This window comes from Pinus tabuliformis, chromosome 9 (assembly GCF_031772625.1).
Source record: "Pinus tabuliformis cultivar Carrire ecotype Pingquan chromosome 9, CPIR1, whole genome shotgun sequence".
Taxonomy (NCBI): domain Eukaryota; kingdom Viridiplantae; phylum Streptophyta; class Pinopsida; order Pinales; family Pinaceae; genus Pinus; species Pinus tabuliformis.
The window spans coordinates 27,648,560-27,665,646 of NC_142307.1; the positions used below are offsets into that span (position 1 = coordinate 27,648,560).

A 17,087-nucleotide genomic window follows, 5' to 3' on the forward strand; every position below is an offset into this window, starting at 1 on the left:
GAATTAAGCCACGTTCTAAAGGGGATTTGGAATTTGTTTAACCGCCACGGTGGAGGAAGAACGCATCCACGGCGTAACTGAAGAAATGAGTCAACGAAGCATGTTGGCACCATTTAGAGGAGGACAAGTGGCCACTCCCTGAGCGTTCATGATGATGCCGAACACAGGGAACTCCAAGCACAGCTACAGAAGGTGAATCGACACAGGCGGAAGAGGAACCGAACAGGCATAAGGGTCGAATGGCTAAATCCATGAACAGAGACAGTCGAACCAACAAGGAATCAGAATTGAGAAGAGTCCAAGCAACCAAGAGAGACAGTGAACAGCGAACCCTAAGAGGAGGACTGAACACAGAGAATAGTAAAGCCAAGCAGAAGAGACAGAGGGTCGAGCTGACCATAGGCAGCGTCGAGCACCAGAGAGCTTGAAGATTCAAGCCTTCCCATAGAGGAATCTGTCCAGACTGAGCATCACATTTGGCTCTTTCCACTGTAGACCAAGGGTCACAGAGCTAGTAGGAAGAAGAAGAGTCTGTGTACTCCGAGTGGCTTGGGGAATCCAAGAACCACCCTGCCAAGCAAAATCTGCTTCAGGAGAACTCATATTGAGTCCCTGTATTGTAATTTCTCTGCTGAAAGACACAATAAAATAAGGCCACCACTGAAGTTGGACCAAAGACATAGCCCTGGAGAATAGGGTGAACTCCTTATTAAAATTGTTTGTGTCTTTGTGTCGCTTACTGTAGTTCTCTGTTGTCTTTCCATTTTATTTTCTTTGTATTGGCAATCTGATCAATCCGTTGTTTCAATAACACAGAACACACACACCAGCACATGAATCTGTAATACCTTTAGTTCAATAAATCTTTAACTGATGGCACTCATAGGATGAATATCAAATCACTAGACGAAATTCTAAAGTTGCATCAAAGTTGTGAAGCTGCAAGGTCGAAGCTATGAAGCTGCAAGGTCGAAGCTGTGAAGCTGCAAGATCAAAGTTGTGAAGCTGCAAGGTCGAAGCTATGAAGCTACAAGATTGAAGTTGTGAAGCTGCAAGATCGAAGTTGTGAAGCTGCAAGGTTGAAGCTGTGAAGCTACAAGATCAAAGTTGTGAAGTTGCCTCTAGATTGAAGTTGTGAAGCTGCTAGGTTGAAGCTGCTGAAGATGCTAGGTCGAAGCTGCTGAAGCTACATCAAGGTCGAAGTTGTGACGCTGCTAGGTCGAAGATTGCAAAAATTGTTGTTGGGGTCGAAGTTGCTAGAGAAGTCGTTGGAAGGTCAAAGTTTGTTGTTGGAAGTTGTGTAAGGAAAGCTCATCAAGAAGGAAGGATGACTTGGACTTGGAGGGTCTTGGTCAGGGGTCTTAGATCTTGAAAATCCTCAATTGAAGTTTTATAAGAAGAGAAGGATTTTGGTGGGTTTTCCTCTCAGTTGGAGAGGTTTTGGCCCTGGTTGATCGCCTATCTCTTGTGTCTTATTGTCTCATTGCTCTTTATGATTTGGTAGTTATTTGACGATAGAGAACACTAATAATAATAAAGGAATGAAGAAGTTAATCAAGTAAAGTAAAAATACATCACAAGCAATTAACAAAGTAAGAGAAATCGCCTACACTTGTTGCCCCCTAGATTTCTCAACATCCTTCACAATTTAAATTCTCTCTCTTTATTTTTGGCAGCTCTCTAATCATTTGTTTTTTATGTAAAAGATGGAGATGTTGCTAAAGTTTCGAAAATCTGAAGTCTTCTAGTGACTTATGAAATGCTTCCAGATTGAAGATTAGTGGTGATGTTGCAACTATTTGGAACTAAAGGATCTACAAGAACTTTCACATAAAGGTAGAGTGTTATGCTCTTAACCTGCAAATCAATACCCAAGCGAAGAAAAGATACCGAGAACACAAAATATGCGAAGAAAATATACCCAGAACACAGAATAGCAATGATTTTATTATTCAGAGAGAAATGTTCACAGGCCTCTTCGAGGGGGCAACCTCCAATAGAGCAAAGCTCGATTACAAAACAAGACACAATGCTCCTCGCAGGGAGTCTCTATCCTTTATATATGACTCATACATGCAATACCACGAGCCAATATCGTGGGTTTTATTAATACCATCTATCTAATACTACCGCCTATTTACCATCTATCTAATACTTCCGCCCATTTGCAACTAACTGTGGTCCCGTTATTAATTGCGGGTTAACCACTTACAAATATTAATATGGGCTTTATTGACTCTTGACTATGACGTGATCCCAAGACATAAATAAGGGGGTTAGGGTGGGACCCTAACATAGAGCTTCCTTGATAATTTACTATTTCCAAAGCCATGAGGGTTAGCTCAATTGGTCGAGTCTCCATCATTAAAAGCACATTTTCTATTAAGAGGTCACAGGTTCAATTCTCTCAACACTCTCAGGGTTAGGCTCTGTGGTTGAGCCAGCGGGAAGTGATCTCTTCGGGTGGATCTGCCTGGTACAAATATTTTGTGGATGTCGCAGTCACCAATCTCCAAGATCCATGAACCACAACAAAAATCGAGGAAAAATATTTACTATTTTCAAGCAAAATGGATGAGAGTGAGTCTTTACATGATCTTTTGTTGTTACACCGTTTTCTACGTACCTGTATTATTTGTGTGAATTAACTCTCTAACCAATGATGTACTTATTTGTTCTATTAAGTAATATATGCATCATTTAAGTAATGATGTACTTATTTGTTCTATTAGAGGTCAAGTAGTTGGCAAGAAAGTCCTTATGCTCCCCCACCAGGGTTCAAATTCCAATTGGTGACATGCTTTCTTCATGAGCCCATTGTTGATTGTTGACTTGACCTTGAGCCTTGAATAATCCAGTGTAGAATTGAGGGAAGTACCAAGTGCGTGGGAAAGCATTGTGCAGATATAAAAATAAAATAAAAATAAAAATAAAAAAACTTTATAGAGCAATGCTAATGAAAAAGTATTCAAGTACTTTCCATTTAGGTCGATGTCCTAGAGAGAACTGAAAAGTAGCTACTTATAGGAAAGGAAAAAAAAAACAATGACAAAAACTTAGTGGCATTAACAATTTCAAACAATGGATAAAGCTATTAAAATGCAAAGTTCCAGACAGCAATCCCTACCTTGCCATGTACTATACAAACTATGTTGGGCAACATCTTTAAAAAATTATAGTTTTAAACCAGTTATTAGCAATCAATTGAAGGAGACTTGTGATTTTGAGGTCAGTTAAGGAGTTTTTTGGCGGAGCTGGAACCCTGGCAAAAATGGCGAAACCCTAGGGTTTCTGCCTGCTAAATCGAGGGATTCCTGGTCTGTGTGTGACCCTTTGGAACTGGAAATGGTTACTTCCGCGGGCCTGCCTGCGGGTTAAGGATTATTATATGGTTGGGACCTCAATTCCCGGGACTGTCGATGAATTAATTAAGGTTTTGTATGTGAACGGCCGTTCAACATCCGCGATACCGTTCATACCCTGCAGACTGTCTCCCCCTGGTCATACGGTGGTCAGGTCGGTTTTTTGTCGGTTACTATGGTAGAGGAGGACCTCGTAGACTACGAGGAGGACCCCATGCCTGAACAGGAGATTTGGGCTCATAAAAAAGGCTCGGACATGGAACCCTGGGAAAAAATCTGGTTCGGTCGACAGCTGCAGCTCAACCGGCGCAACACCCGCCTCTCTCCGGTAAAAGGCAGCATCCGGCTATCAATGTGGCGGATTTACCGGCTTTAGACTGTCCCCCCCTCTCGCCGGCTACACTGCATCTACTTGGCTCCTGCATGCAGACTTCACCCTCTTTCGACTCCCCCTTACCATACTCCTCGCAACATGCCACTCCAAACCCCGCGCAGGTTTCCCAACACTTGAACCCACCCTCCTTCTCCTTGGCCCCGGCTGGCCCCTCAAATCTGCAGCGCCCTGCACGATCCTTCATTCATCCTGGCTCCTGCAGTTTAAACCCACATTCCCCTATCCGTTCAGGTTGTTTCAGTTCTCCTTTACTGTCTGCTCGCCCTACATTATCGGCCCAGCATAGCACCTCGGACCCGTGTCGAAATCTGCTTAAAGAGTACCCAACGGGCCGACGCTCGGACAAACAGAAAAAGGGTCGGTGCCTTAGACCCATAGACTCGGATATTAACCTGACCTTTGGTGAGGACGTCCAAATGGAGGATGCAATGGAGACAGCGAGGAAAGTACTGGTTGGTCGAGTCCGAGGACGGACCTATACCATGGAAAGATTGCGTCAATGGACTGAGGAGATTTGGGGTTCCCTCCTGAAGGAACTTCCTGCAATAAGGGTCTTAGCCAGAGGCTGGTTCGCTCTACACTTTCATAGAGCGGAGTACACGCAAATGATATTGTCGCAATTCTGGCATATTGAGCTAGCACCAGTCCTATTGAAGCGTTGGGACCCCCTTTTTGATCCAGAGCGTGAACAGCTTGGAGCTGGGCCTATTTGGGTGAGATTGCCTGGTTTACCCATGCAATTTTGGACTCCACAAGTGTTCAAGCGTATTGGGGATGCACTGGGAACCTATCTTGAGCACGATCAATCCTACGAAAGAACAGGCATTATGACCATGGCAAGGATCCTAGTACATCTTGATACCAGGGCGGGGCTGGAAGAGAAAATTACTCTACACCGAAGGCACTTCTCACGCAAACAACTACTGGACTATGAAGGTGTCCCATTTCGTTGCAGATGGTGTCACAAAGTGGACCATTTATTCAAAGATTGTCCATTACTCTCTGCGGTGACCTCAGAAAATTCGAAGGGGACGAAACATCAAACTTCAGTTGAGCAGAACAAGGGTGATATGAAGCGAGGAGAAGGTGACAAGAAACAAGGAGAGAGCCCATCAGAGGCGAAGGAAGGTGCTTCAAAGAAGACAAAACACAGGCAAAAAGCGGCGATCTCACCTCCTCGGACTCGCTCCAAGTCAGTAGTGGAAGCAACTTCTATCCCGGGTAATGAGTCTTTTCCCATAACTTCTGCACTCTTTTCAGATGTTATGTTTTCTGCTCTGCATTCATCTCTGCATCCTCCCTCCTCCGCTTTGGGCTCTATTCCCTCCATTCCTTGCTCCATTATCCCTCCTCCCCCCACTTTCTCCACTACTCCCACCTCCCTCAGGGAGCTTTCCACCCCCCCCACCCGTACCTCCTCCCTATCAGGGACGGGCTCCCATCCCTACAACCTTCGATCTCAGATTCGGCCAAAACCTTTGGGGTTGGGACTTTCCCCTGGACGGTCAAAAAAAAAAAAATCTGCCAGAGGCCGTCCATCCAAGATCAAATCAGCCATTAAGTCGGCGGTGGCGGATGTTGCCAGGGGCCGACAGTGCACCATTGAAAGGGCGCTTAGAGCAATTGAGCCCTCTGTCCCTGTTTCCCCATGATTTGGCTCTCCTACAATTGCAGGGGACTAGCCAACCCCAAAAAGAGATTGGCTCTCAAGCGGCTGGCACAAGATACCAAATGTGATATCCTCTTCCTACATGAAACTCTTGGCTCTTCGGACAACATTACAAGAACCCTCCAATCTATTCTGCCGGGTTGGGTTTTTCAGGGTTTGGATGCAAATGGCAAATCGGGTGGCCTAGCAATTGGTATTAATCCCAAAGCTGTCAAGATCAATTCATCCTAGGGAGGGTGGGGCTTCTTAGGTATGGACATCTTCGTGGGAGAACTCAGAATCACATTAAAAGTGATCAACATTTATGCCCCTAACCAGAACAGAATGGCATTTTGGCTTAATTTTTTGGAACATAATCTTATCACAAATTCTACCATTATTGGAGGGGATTTAAACTTTTCCTTGGGAATGGAGGAATCCTGGGGTCATCATGCTCAAATGGATCCTATCTCAGAGCAGATGAGTACATTACTGGACACCTACAAGCTAGTTGATGTTCCCATGAACAAGAAAGTACCCACTTGGCATAATAGGCGCACGGGGGAAGCTGCTTTGGGTCGGAGATTGGACCGATTCCTGATCCATGAAGATCTGCTCCGTCACCTCCCCCTGTACAGACAATGGGTAGGCACTGGAGGTTTATCAAATCATCTTCCCATTCTTCTTCAAATCACTGGACCAACCAAGAAGCCTCGTCCTCCTTTCAAATTCTTTACGGGCTACCTTCAAGAACCAGAATTCATCAACCTTGTGACTGAATTCTGGAGATCACAACCTCCGCTGCGGGAACAGAGGATGGCGGCGGATTTCTGTGAGAGACTCAAAACTCTCAGGATTAGGACCGAGGAATGGTCAAAGATGAAGAAAATGAGAGATGAACAACATCTCATCGATATTGAATTACAAATTGCACAGCTAACGGATGAACAGGGGCTTGGATTCTTATCGGAGGAGACTAAAGAACAATTGAACAATCTAGAGAAACAAAAAATTAAGTTGCTACTTGACAAAGAAGAACAGTGGAGGTTGAAAAGCAGGGCCATCTGGCTGCAAGCGGGAGATGGCAATACAAAGTTCTTTCACAACTTCGCAAATGGTAGAAAGGCCGCTAATACTATCTGGCAGCTGCCTAGTGATCTTGATGGTTGGGCCTCAACTCACAAGCAATTAGCCAGATTAGGAACTTCACATTTTAAAAGACAATTTACGGCTCCGACAGACATCAATCTACCGGAGATCATTAATCTGGCAGGGCATTTTCCAAGGTTTGTGGAACCTGATGCAATTGAGGATTTGATCCAACCGGTCACCATGGAGGAATTGGAAGGAACTCTAAAGTGGTTCAAAAAAGACAAGAGTCCGGGGCCGGACGATTGGCCAGTGGAATTTTACTTGGCTTTCCTGGAGCTGTTGGGAAAGGATCTGTTGGCAGTCATCGAAGAAAGTAGAATCAAAGGTCATATACATCCTCCCATGAACTACACCTTCATAGCCTTGATTCCCAAGACTGATTCTCCTGCCTCCTTCAACGACTTCAGGCCTATATCCCTCTCCAACTGCCTTTACAAAATTATTGCAAATCGCATTAAGCCCATCCTTTCTAATCATATCTCCCAGGAGCAATTTGCTTTCCTCCACCATCGACACATACAGGAAGCCATTGGTATGGCCCAGGAAGCCTTACACTCCATAAAACACAAGAACCTTAAGGGCATCTCTCTCAAAATTGATCTGTCAAAGGCCTTTGACAAAGTGAATTGGCTTTATCTTAAAATGATCCTTACTCACTTGGGTTTTCCCCCCATCCTCATCTCCTGGATCATGGGTTGCATCTCTTCTATCTCTTTTGCTATCCTTATAAATGGATCGGCTACTTCATCCTTCAATATTGATAGAGGCATCAGGCAGGGATGCCCTCTTTCACCTCTTCTTTTCCTTTTAGTCATGGAAGGACTGAGCAGACTTATAGCAACAGAAAAAAGGAGAGGGGGACTTAGTGGACTAAAAATCATGGAGCATTTCTATCTGACCCATCTACTTTTTGTAGATGATATCCTGATATTTTTGAATGGGAGTGTCCGGGACTCTACCTCACTAAATGCGATTCTGATCCTTTTCTGCAAAGCAACGGGAATGGAGATAAACAGAGAAAAATCATCCATCTCCCTATCAGACTGCACTCTACAGGAATCTCAGCTAGCCATACAAAAGTTTGCCTTCCAAGAAACTGATTTGATGGGAGGACTCAAATACCTGGGCTTCAGACTTAAACCGGATGGGTACAAGATTGCAAATTGGACCTGGCTCATCACAAAAGTGGAAAAGAGAATCAGCTGTTAGTGTCATAGATTCCTTTCTAGAGCTGGCAGACTTATACTCATAAAATCTGTCCTTGAAGCCACCCCGGTGTACTGGATACCGCGTGGGATTCTCCACAGAATTCAACAAATTTGCTGCAAATTCCTCTGGAATGGTAAAAAGGAGGGCAGGACTTTTGCCTGGGTAAAATGGACCAAAATTGCCACACCAAAGAAGTGGGGAGGTTGGGGGCTCAAATTACTCCCGGCCTTTGCTCAAGCCTTGGCGGCCAAACAGGGATGGCTTTTGTTGAAACAAAATAGTCTATGGGCGGAGGTTATTCATCATAAATACATATGGCCGTCGACCATCACTAACTGGATCAGAGACACATCTTGGAACAGGAGGGGTATTTCAGTGATATGGAGGGCCATTCTCAATGCTATGCCCATTATCAAAGAAGGTTTGCTATGGAAAATTGGAAATGGTGCATCTGTCCGCATTGGTATCGACCCATGGCCGGGCTGTGGAAACTCCCATAAATTACCAGAAGGTTTGATACATCATCTTAATAGCAGAGGTATAAAGTTCCTTGGACAGATTGGGGACCAGCAGAATTCTACTTTTCATTCACAAGCATGGTTGACTGAACAGCACTGGCATATCCCAAATGAATGGAGTAGATCTTGGCAAAGTTATATACAGGCACTTACAGAATCACATGTCAGATTAAGGAATTCAGAGGATGAACTTATATGGGCACTCTCAAAAACTGGACAATATTCACCGAAACTGGGTTATGATAAAATCATTGCTGATAGAAAACCGGAGGTCTTAAAAAGCTGGTGGGATTCATTATGGAAATTAAAAGCTCCTCCGCGTACCAGATTGCTGATGTGGAACATTTTGGAAAACAAGATCCCCACTGGATCGTATCTAAAAAAAAGGGCTTTCTTGGGTCCTACCCGGTGTGTGTTGTGCCTTCAAGACGAAGAATCGACCCATCATCTATTCCTTTCTTGTCCTACTACCAGGTGCATCTGGTCACAGGTCATTCAAACACTTAATTTGAATATAAACTGGCAGGGGGCGGACATCAGCACAGCCTAGGAACACTGGTGGAGTACCTCGGCTACAGACAAACCTCGGAACCTCCCACTTCTTGTTTCTTGGCACATTTGGATCAAGAGGAATACTTTTATTTTTGAGGATAGACCGGTCAATTGGAACCTTATCCATCCTATTATCTGTGCGGCATATGCTGAACTTCCAAATGACAACAGCAATGTGAGACCTAGGAACATCCGGCAGGAGCAGATTAATAGATCAATTCCTTGGGCCTATTTTGATGGGGCCGCCCAACAGCATGGCTGTGGGGGAGGCATTTATTTCCACCTATCTGAAACTCATTACTTTCAGATTAGTATGGGACTGGGGCCGGGAACAAATAACCATGCTGAACTGATATCACTCCGACATCTTTTATACTTTGCCATTAAGAAAAACTGCCGAAATTTGCAAATTTTTGGCGATTCAAAGAATGTGACTGATTGGTTTAACAACACTGCTGTTTGTTCTGCATACTCATTGAGGAATATATTGGAAGAAATTGTTTTTTTCAAAACATTCTTTGACCAAATATCTGTTTCTCATATCTACAGGGAAAGAAATGAAACTGCTGACCGGCTATCGAAAGAAGCGACGCATCGTCCTCTAGGGGAATGGATGATCACTGAATTTACACCAGCAGGGACATACCAATATTTTCATAGGCCTTATATTGATGGGGAAATTTGGGGAGGCAGCAGCCTCTAATTTCTCAGCCTATGAATATGAACTTTTTGCCGTATACTATGTATATAACAGCATAATGCTTGTAAATATGGACATCTTCTATGTACAGGAGATACTTTCTGAACTATTTTGATGGTCATAGCACCAATACTGTACACCCTCCGGGGTTTTTCTGTTACTAGTTTTGTTTTGACAGTGGACGAGTGCCACAGTTTCAGCATATGCCTTCGGGCATCTACAGCATGTAATTTCTCCTTTGAAATTATGAATTTTCTATTTCAGAAAAAAAAACAATCAATTGAAGGAAATATAATTGAATTTGCAGCCACTTCAGATAGAAAATTCTACATTGTTAATGGGCATAATTTATAAGAGGAAGAAATTTAGAAAAGCACCTCTCCGCTGGCCCTACCATTAGACCAAACAATGGGAATCTCCAGCAAGTTTTCAAAAAGCTGCAGCAGAAAAATGTACAAATGAAATTCATCAAAAATACCTCAAAATTCCATGAAAATCACTTTACTGGTCCTTCAAGGGAAAATCACTAATCAATATCACTAGAACTAACAATTATTAATGAAGTTAACTTGTGAGCTGCAACTTCATTGAGATTTATATAAAAAAGAAAATATAGATAGTGTTAGATGATACATTAATACAGCATGGATACTATTTACTAACCGGAGCAAAGAGATTCTTCCCTTTTATGTTGACATGCCACTTCTGCTGTGGGTGGTCAACAAATACATTTAAAAACAACTCTCCCCCATCTTTTAATGGCATTCCAGTTCGCCACTCCTTTGGCCTCCCACTTAGTTGTGCATATAAACGTTCATATCCACCATGAAATTTTAGGTGGCCATTGATATTCTCCATGACCCTATAAGATAAGATAAGTTTGATTAATGTCCAACAAATGACAGCAAAAGTAGGGCAGTAGGTCCAAAACAGTACATCTGGTGGAGATACAAAGTGGGAGTGCAAAAGAAGCTCCTTTATCAATACTGAAAGCAGGGAAAACGAGAGACTAAGTGTCTAATTAAATCAATACTAAAAGCAGGGAAAATAAGAGACTAAGTGTCTAATTAAAAACTAAATGTCTTGCTAAGAGAAGATATAGAATAAGGTCAAGTGCGAGAAAGAAGTTAGAAAGTGAAAAAAATTGGTTTGAAACAGACAAGAGGAAGTTAAGGCCTGCTAGAGCTGGCACTAGCTGTCAAGAAGGAGTGAGGAGACAACAATACAGGCTCCTCATTAGTCATCAATAACTGTCAAAGGACCAATACACTGGCAGACGATATCCTCCAAATATAAAAAAAAATATATATATATATATATACATAATACATAAAACTTGAACATTGTTAAAATACATACAAATATTAATCGCTAATAGTAACCATTAACTTCGATGAGAAAATTTGATCCAAGAAAATTAGCCTCTATGAGGAAGGGCTAAAGCTCCAAGATCAGTCCATATTGTACAAGACTGTTTTGTAATTTGTAGTAATATATAACCACTTTTCATTGGTCGAGAATAGTAATTGTGTTAAGAGAGAATTCTCATAATTTCATTAAGTACAAACAAAATTCTCTAAATCACAAAAATATCTAAATTCTCAATGCACTTAAACTTGTGATGAATTTTTGGTTAGTTACTTGAAAATGAAAAATAAGTTGCTAAACTGACACTGCTGTACATAAAATTGTAATCTAACTGAACATTTGCAGTACCAAATAGCATTGAGAAGTACAAAACAAATCATACAAATTGTACAAAAACATAGAATTAATTCATCAATGCCCATAAGGCATAGATGACATATAAAACAACATAAATTCACGATGATTAATTATTCAGCTAATTAATTCTAGAATAAAAACATGAATTACAAATAAGTTAAGATATACGAATATGACAGGAAATTGGAACAAAGTACTCCCAGGAATTCATCTCTAACAAATTAACAACCAACGAAAAGGCATAAAACACCAAAATTATTTGTGCTCCCTTATGAAACAACCCCCACCCCCACTCTCTATGACTCTATGTTTTTAATGAAGCCAACAAAGCTAAAGTTCTGTTATGTATTCATTTTGACAACAGTCCATTGGTATTTTGGTTCCTTTTTTGGCTCAGCCAGACAGCTACGTATTTTTGGAAATTGGAAAATCTATGTTTGCTTGGAGTGCTCCATGCACATACAGAATGTAATATTTTATTTTTTTATAAAAATTAAGGTTTTTTCTTTGGAGATTAAAAAAAACAACCCTACCTCACTCCACCCCCCCAAAAAAAAACTAGGTTCTGAACCCAACACGCACAAAAACAATGAAGCATGTTTCAAAATGGCCAAAAATGTCACCAAACATTTTGAGGCCATTTTGGGATTTGGAAATGAATGCCCACTTTCCAACACGTTTTGATCTGAACAGCTCGCATTTTGACCCATATGGGGCACTTTTCGGGCCCATCGAAGCTATTAAAAGGTGGGACCCGCAATGGCGACACAAATGCTTAATGACAGGAAAAAAATATTTCAAGTACAAGGAAGATTGGAAGAATTTGATGATAACATTAAACTTTTAAAATAAAAGTTCATGTTTTCTTTACCTACCGTTTACTTAAGCTTTTTACATTATCTTTAATAATTTCAGGCTGTTTGAGAGTGGTTCCAACTCATAGGACTTCATACAAAGATAGTAAAATTTCATATCCCATTCAGAATTCAACAAACTTAACAACTCTTGGGATTTAAGCATTGAACACTGGATTCTATAATGACTCATTCTTCATGACCTTGGCTTGGAATGCAGTGTTCCAAGACTTGAAATGAAGGTATCCCTTGGTAACAAGACATGCCAAAACACACAAAATTACTTGATCTTTTTATCAAAATTGCATAATAATGTGGTTTTTTAAACTATTTTTTGAAATTTTATATTTTCTTATTTTTTTTAAACCACGTTTCCACATTTCCAATTTTTGGGGAGGTTATACTTCTACGGCATAGATATTTCCACTTTTCATCCAACTTAGTGGAGATAACTATCACCAAACACTTTGCGGGCATTCTGCATGTCCTCTTTTACTTCTACCTTTGCTTCATCGACAATTATTTGTTTTGCTGTGTTCTCTTTAATCTGTCATTCTTCCATTTAAAAATAACGCATTTCACACCACATAAGATTAAGACGTTGCAGGATCTTCTAATTATCTATTTTAATTACCTTGTACGAAACTGTTACATTATTCTTAGTGATCATTGTGTATTGAGCTGTTAGCATCATAAATGAAAATATGTAACAAATGAATCAGATCTTAGAAAGTAGATATATACCAATCAAGAAATGTGCTAAACGGTGAATAAGTCAGTGAAGATCCGAAAAGAGCAAAAGCAATGTAAAGTCATCAAACCCATCATATTGTCTCAGGGAAGAAGTTCTCATGAAAATGTCATTTAATATCTAAAGATGAAATAGTTGCACACCTGGGTTCTTCATCCCCATATCCTAACAGCATTAGAGTTCCATTCCGGAAGTAGACAGAATCTAAGACAACAGGAAATAGGTGTTCTGAGCCTGCAATATGTATTTTTTCCTGTGCACCTGCTACAAATTCATTAGCAAGTTGCTTAAACTTTCTTCTTAAGTATCCACTCATTCTCTGCACTGAATTAATAAACGTATCTGAAAAAGCCATCACAATGCTCCCATGAAAAACAGGAAGCTTGCCAACTCTTGAAACGTTAATGTCTTCTGAATGATCGCCACTTTGGTCTTCAGCTATGCTTTGCGATGGACCACCCATAGTATCACAGTATTGAGAAGAAGCCTCATTGCTCTTGCTTTTTATGTACACCAATTTTTCACCTTGTTTACCAAGATGATTTGAAGATTTACAGCTTTCAGTGGTTTGACATGAATTGTGAATAGCCTCAACTAAAGCTTTGTAGATTGAACCTTTTTCATTATCTGTGCATTTCATTGAAAGGTGCTGTTTAAATTGATCTTCTGAGATTGTTTCCTGTTCTAAACTACCTTTATCTAACAGTTGAAGATCCAGAATTCTCCTTATATCATAATCATAAGATGGATGCTCAATATCCACGATTACATGATTCTTGCAATCTGTCTTGACAAGCTTCGATAGATCCCCCTTGTCGAACGAAACGGGACAAGCAGAAAGTCCTTCATTTCTGCCAATAGTTGGTGGGCAATTATGTTGGTCCACATTCATCACAATATACTCACTAAACTCTTTATCCTGCTCTTCCATCATACCCTTCTGACTGTCCTCTTTCACACTTACAAATGAAGAAACCAGTTCTGGATTTGCAAATGCTCCAGAATTTCCAATGTAACCCATTCCTCTGTCTGCACCAGAATTCTGCTTCTTGTCCATTTCATCAAAGTATTTCCTTGCTGCTGCAGCACTGCGATCAAGGTTTCTTCTCTGCATTGTCGCTTTCTGAGAAAAAGGTGCACTCTTTTGGGTTGACCGCTTAAATCGGTGTCGTATAGGTTTCACCATATTTTCCTTTAACCAAGTTCTTACAACTGGAGCAGGATTTCTCAAACTAAAATGTTTATTTAAAGTACCCTGCTCAAAGGCCCTATCAAGCTCAGACCTCTCCATCGCACTTTTATTACAGACACCTTCTGTACATTTATGATGCAAGTGTACTTGTCTACCTACTTTCCCTCCATCAAAACAATTTTCTGTAGCGACCTCTTCCTTCATGCAATTCATGCAATCACAGTTTACCATGTCTTCTGCATGCAGTGCAACACCCTTTCCCGGGAAACTTGTGTCCTCAATGCCAACAAACTTATAGCCTTTTTGTGCCCATTTCCTTGCTGCCTCATTCCTTTCTTCTGCCCAACGAATAGCAGTTTGCTCTCTTGCAAGTCTCCTAGCTTTCGTACGAGGATCAATGCCCTCCTCGTTCGAGCTATGCTTCACCACGGGTTTTTCTAAGGGGGTTGGGATACCCAGCCATGTCCAGTCCTCCTTCTGAGCAACCAAAACATGCGGTTGCACCAATACAGCATCAACTACTACCTGTCGCCTCTGTAGGCTGGCCCAAGGCCGGATGCGAACTTTAACATTTGGAAGCTCCCCACAGGAAAACTCTTCAGGTTGGGGACCCAAGGAACAGGATTCCAATGCAAACCCAAGAGGAGAAATCCTATGAACCTTTCCAAGGTTAAGTTTCCTACCTAGGTAATTGCCCATGACAGTCGCCACAGAAGGCAATATTCTTTCATTAATATATGCTTGGGCTCTGACTTGTCCATACAAAACCAGCATTCCAAGAACGGCGATTGTAGCGACAAATGCAGAACAACGCACAAAAAATATTCCTTGCCTCCATTGAGAAACGGGAGCCTTCCACTGAGAAACGGGACCCTTAATATTGTCTTCATCTCGGCAGCAGTGGCACTGTAATCTGTTTTGCAAATTTAGTTTTCTTCCCAGAAATCTCCCTATCACGTTGAATTTCGAATAGTTCAGTAAAAATGGAGATTTGTGTTCACAGCATGAGATCCTCACTTTGCCTCCATAGTCGATAAACTTGTTTGATGTTTGCCTCTCGTGTTCGAAAACTATATGTTCCAGGGGAGATTGTAACTTCCTTAATGGATTTCCAAAAAACTGATTATGTAACCGTTCAAATCCCCTCACTCTTCTCCTACAAGTTCTGAAATCAGCTAAATTAACAGGTTGCCCTAGGCATGACCTATGAACACGAGAGGGCATTGTCACATTCAAAGGAAACATTGAATTACCGTTGTGAACTGACACTGTCGCCCTCCCGGACATCTTATATTCAAGATAAATCATCAAAATGCCATAACCACTAGAATTTGCTCTACCAAACCCTGACTGGAGCAATGAAAGCCCAATCGCGTGCCTCCAACTATCCCGAATCCAGCATTTCCAATTTCATCTTTCGGAGATTTATTTTTTTACATGAAGCCTCGCAGATACAGACCTAAACTAAATTTCTCTCAATACCACTGCCATGGTTCTCAGAAAACCCTAACACGCACTGAAATTTAAATTTCCATGTATATCAAGATTATTGAATATCAGATTACCCCGTTGCATAATAACAACTAGATTGCAGTCCATTTACAGTTCTTCTGTCCATTCGCTGCCAATTGCTCTGAGAAAACCCTAATGTTCCCTGAAATTTAAATTCACCGTCTACACCTTTCTAAAAATCAGATTTGGCTTTAGACATATAGAGATATAGTACTGTAAATCCAATTTTCCATGAATTTTTCAATATTGAGCTCCCTACCTCCGTAATTTCTTCACGATAAGTTGCCATTCATTAAATCTGAAAAGCCGCCAAGCTGGGTCCGACTCTGCACCAAATCAGATGATATGGAGCTCTAATCGGTACGCCATTTCACGGCCGTGAAGCACATGAATATCGACAGAAATTACATCGCAGCTAATCGCGAAATTTGAAGATAACATCCATGCATCCCTCCTCTCCAGAATGCATTGGATCAAAGACCTGGACAAAAATTTACTCGCGAACTGTGCGTGTCATATTATCGGCTGTTTTCAATTCGTCGTTTGAAAAATGTACAAACGAAAATGATATTTATCATTTTGAAAAATATATAATTGAAATTAAAAGGCCGAATCGCGGGATCCGTGAGGGAAAGGCTTGTAGTGGAGGCCATCCTTGATTCTCTACTTTTATTTAATTAATAAGACGTTATTAGAATTTGCTCAACCAATCCAACGATCGTGGGCTCCTGCACTCTACCGGTAGCAGTCTCAGCTACAAAATTAAAATGCAATTAATTTATTATTAAATTCATTTACTAAATATGATTATGATTTTATTTCTATTTCCGTGGCTTCGGCGTCCGTGGTTATAGTCTCATTACTTATATCAAAATTTGTATCAAAGTAGACTTTAGTGAAGTAGAAGAAAGAAATTATTTTAATGTTCATGAGGCTAAAGATAGCTTATGAGATGTATTAGGCCATTTTTTTGTGAAGCTTCAAAATAAATGCTCCAGCGTCTCGACAAACCCCTCGCTAAATATATTATCCCAAGAGCATATCTGCATAACTTTCCATGTTGTCTTTGAAGGCCTCACATTCTAAAATGAAATGTTTTTCTATTTCCACTTTTCAGAAAGAGCAAAAAATGCTTACTCTTTCCTCCCACACTTCTTTTGGCTTTTTCCAGCGCCCTATTTCACAACGGAGTTAATGAGAGTTAGTCCTTAACTTAGCAATAAGAATGTTGGCTCTCCAAGAGATATTGGTCTCTATGTATGCTTTTGGTTGATGACTATGAGTGGGATTAAACACTTCAATATAGTACTTTTTCTTTCTTCCTAACTCTTTATCCCAAGAACTCGTGTGGAACTTATCCATAACAAAAGCTTTTATCTCTTTGTTGTTTATGGTACACGCATTCAAGCAAATACCCCATTTACTAAACCATTTGTTATTTTACTGCATTCAAGTTTTTTTTTTTTGTTGCACAATCTGTCATTAAAGGCAACCTTAGGCCATCTACCCTCTTCCATC

The 17,087-nt window shown here is 40.9% G+C and overlaps 1 protein-coding gene across 1 annotated transcript in view; it reads right to left on the minus strand.

Moving 5' to 3' along the window:
• EMB2410 (embryo defective 2410) overlaps window positions 1-16,142 on the minus strand; it is a 541,348-nt gene extending 525,206 nt beyond the window's left edge. The window contains exons 1-3 of the mRNA XM_089441428.1: window positions 13,009-16,142; window positions 10,199-10,397; window positions 9,913-9,972 (exon numbers count right to left, since the gene is read on the minus strand). Coding sequence (XP_089297554.1) covers window positions 9,913-9,972; window positions 10,199-10,397; window positions 13,009-15,365 — 2,616 coding nt within the window. The 5' untranslated portion in view covers window positions 15,366-16,142. The remainder of the gene's footprint in view (window positions 1-9,912; window positions 9,973-10,198; window positions 10,398-13,008) is intronic.
• Window positions 16,143-17,087: the final 945 nt, after the last annotated feature.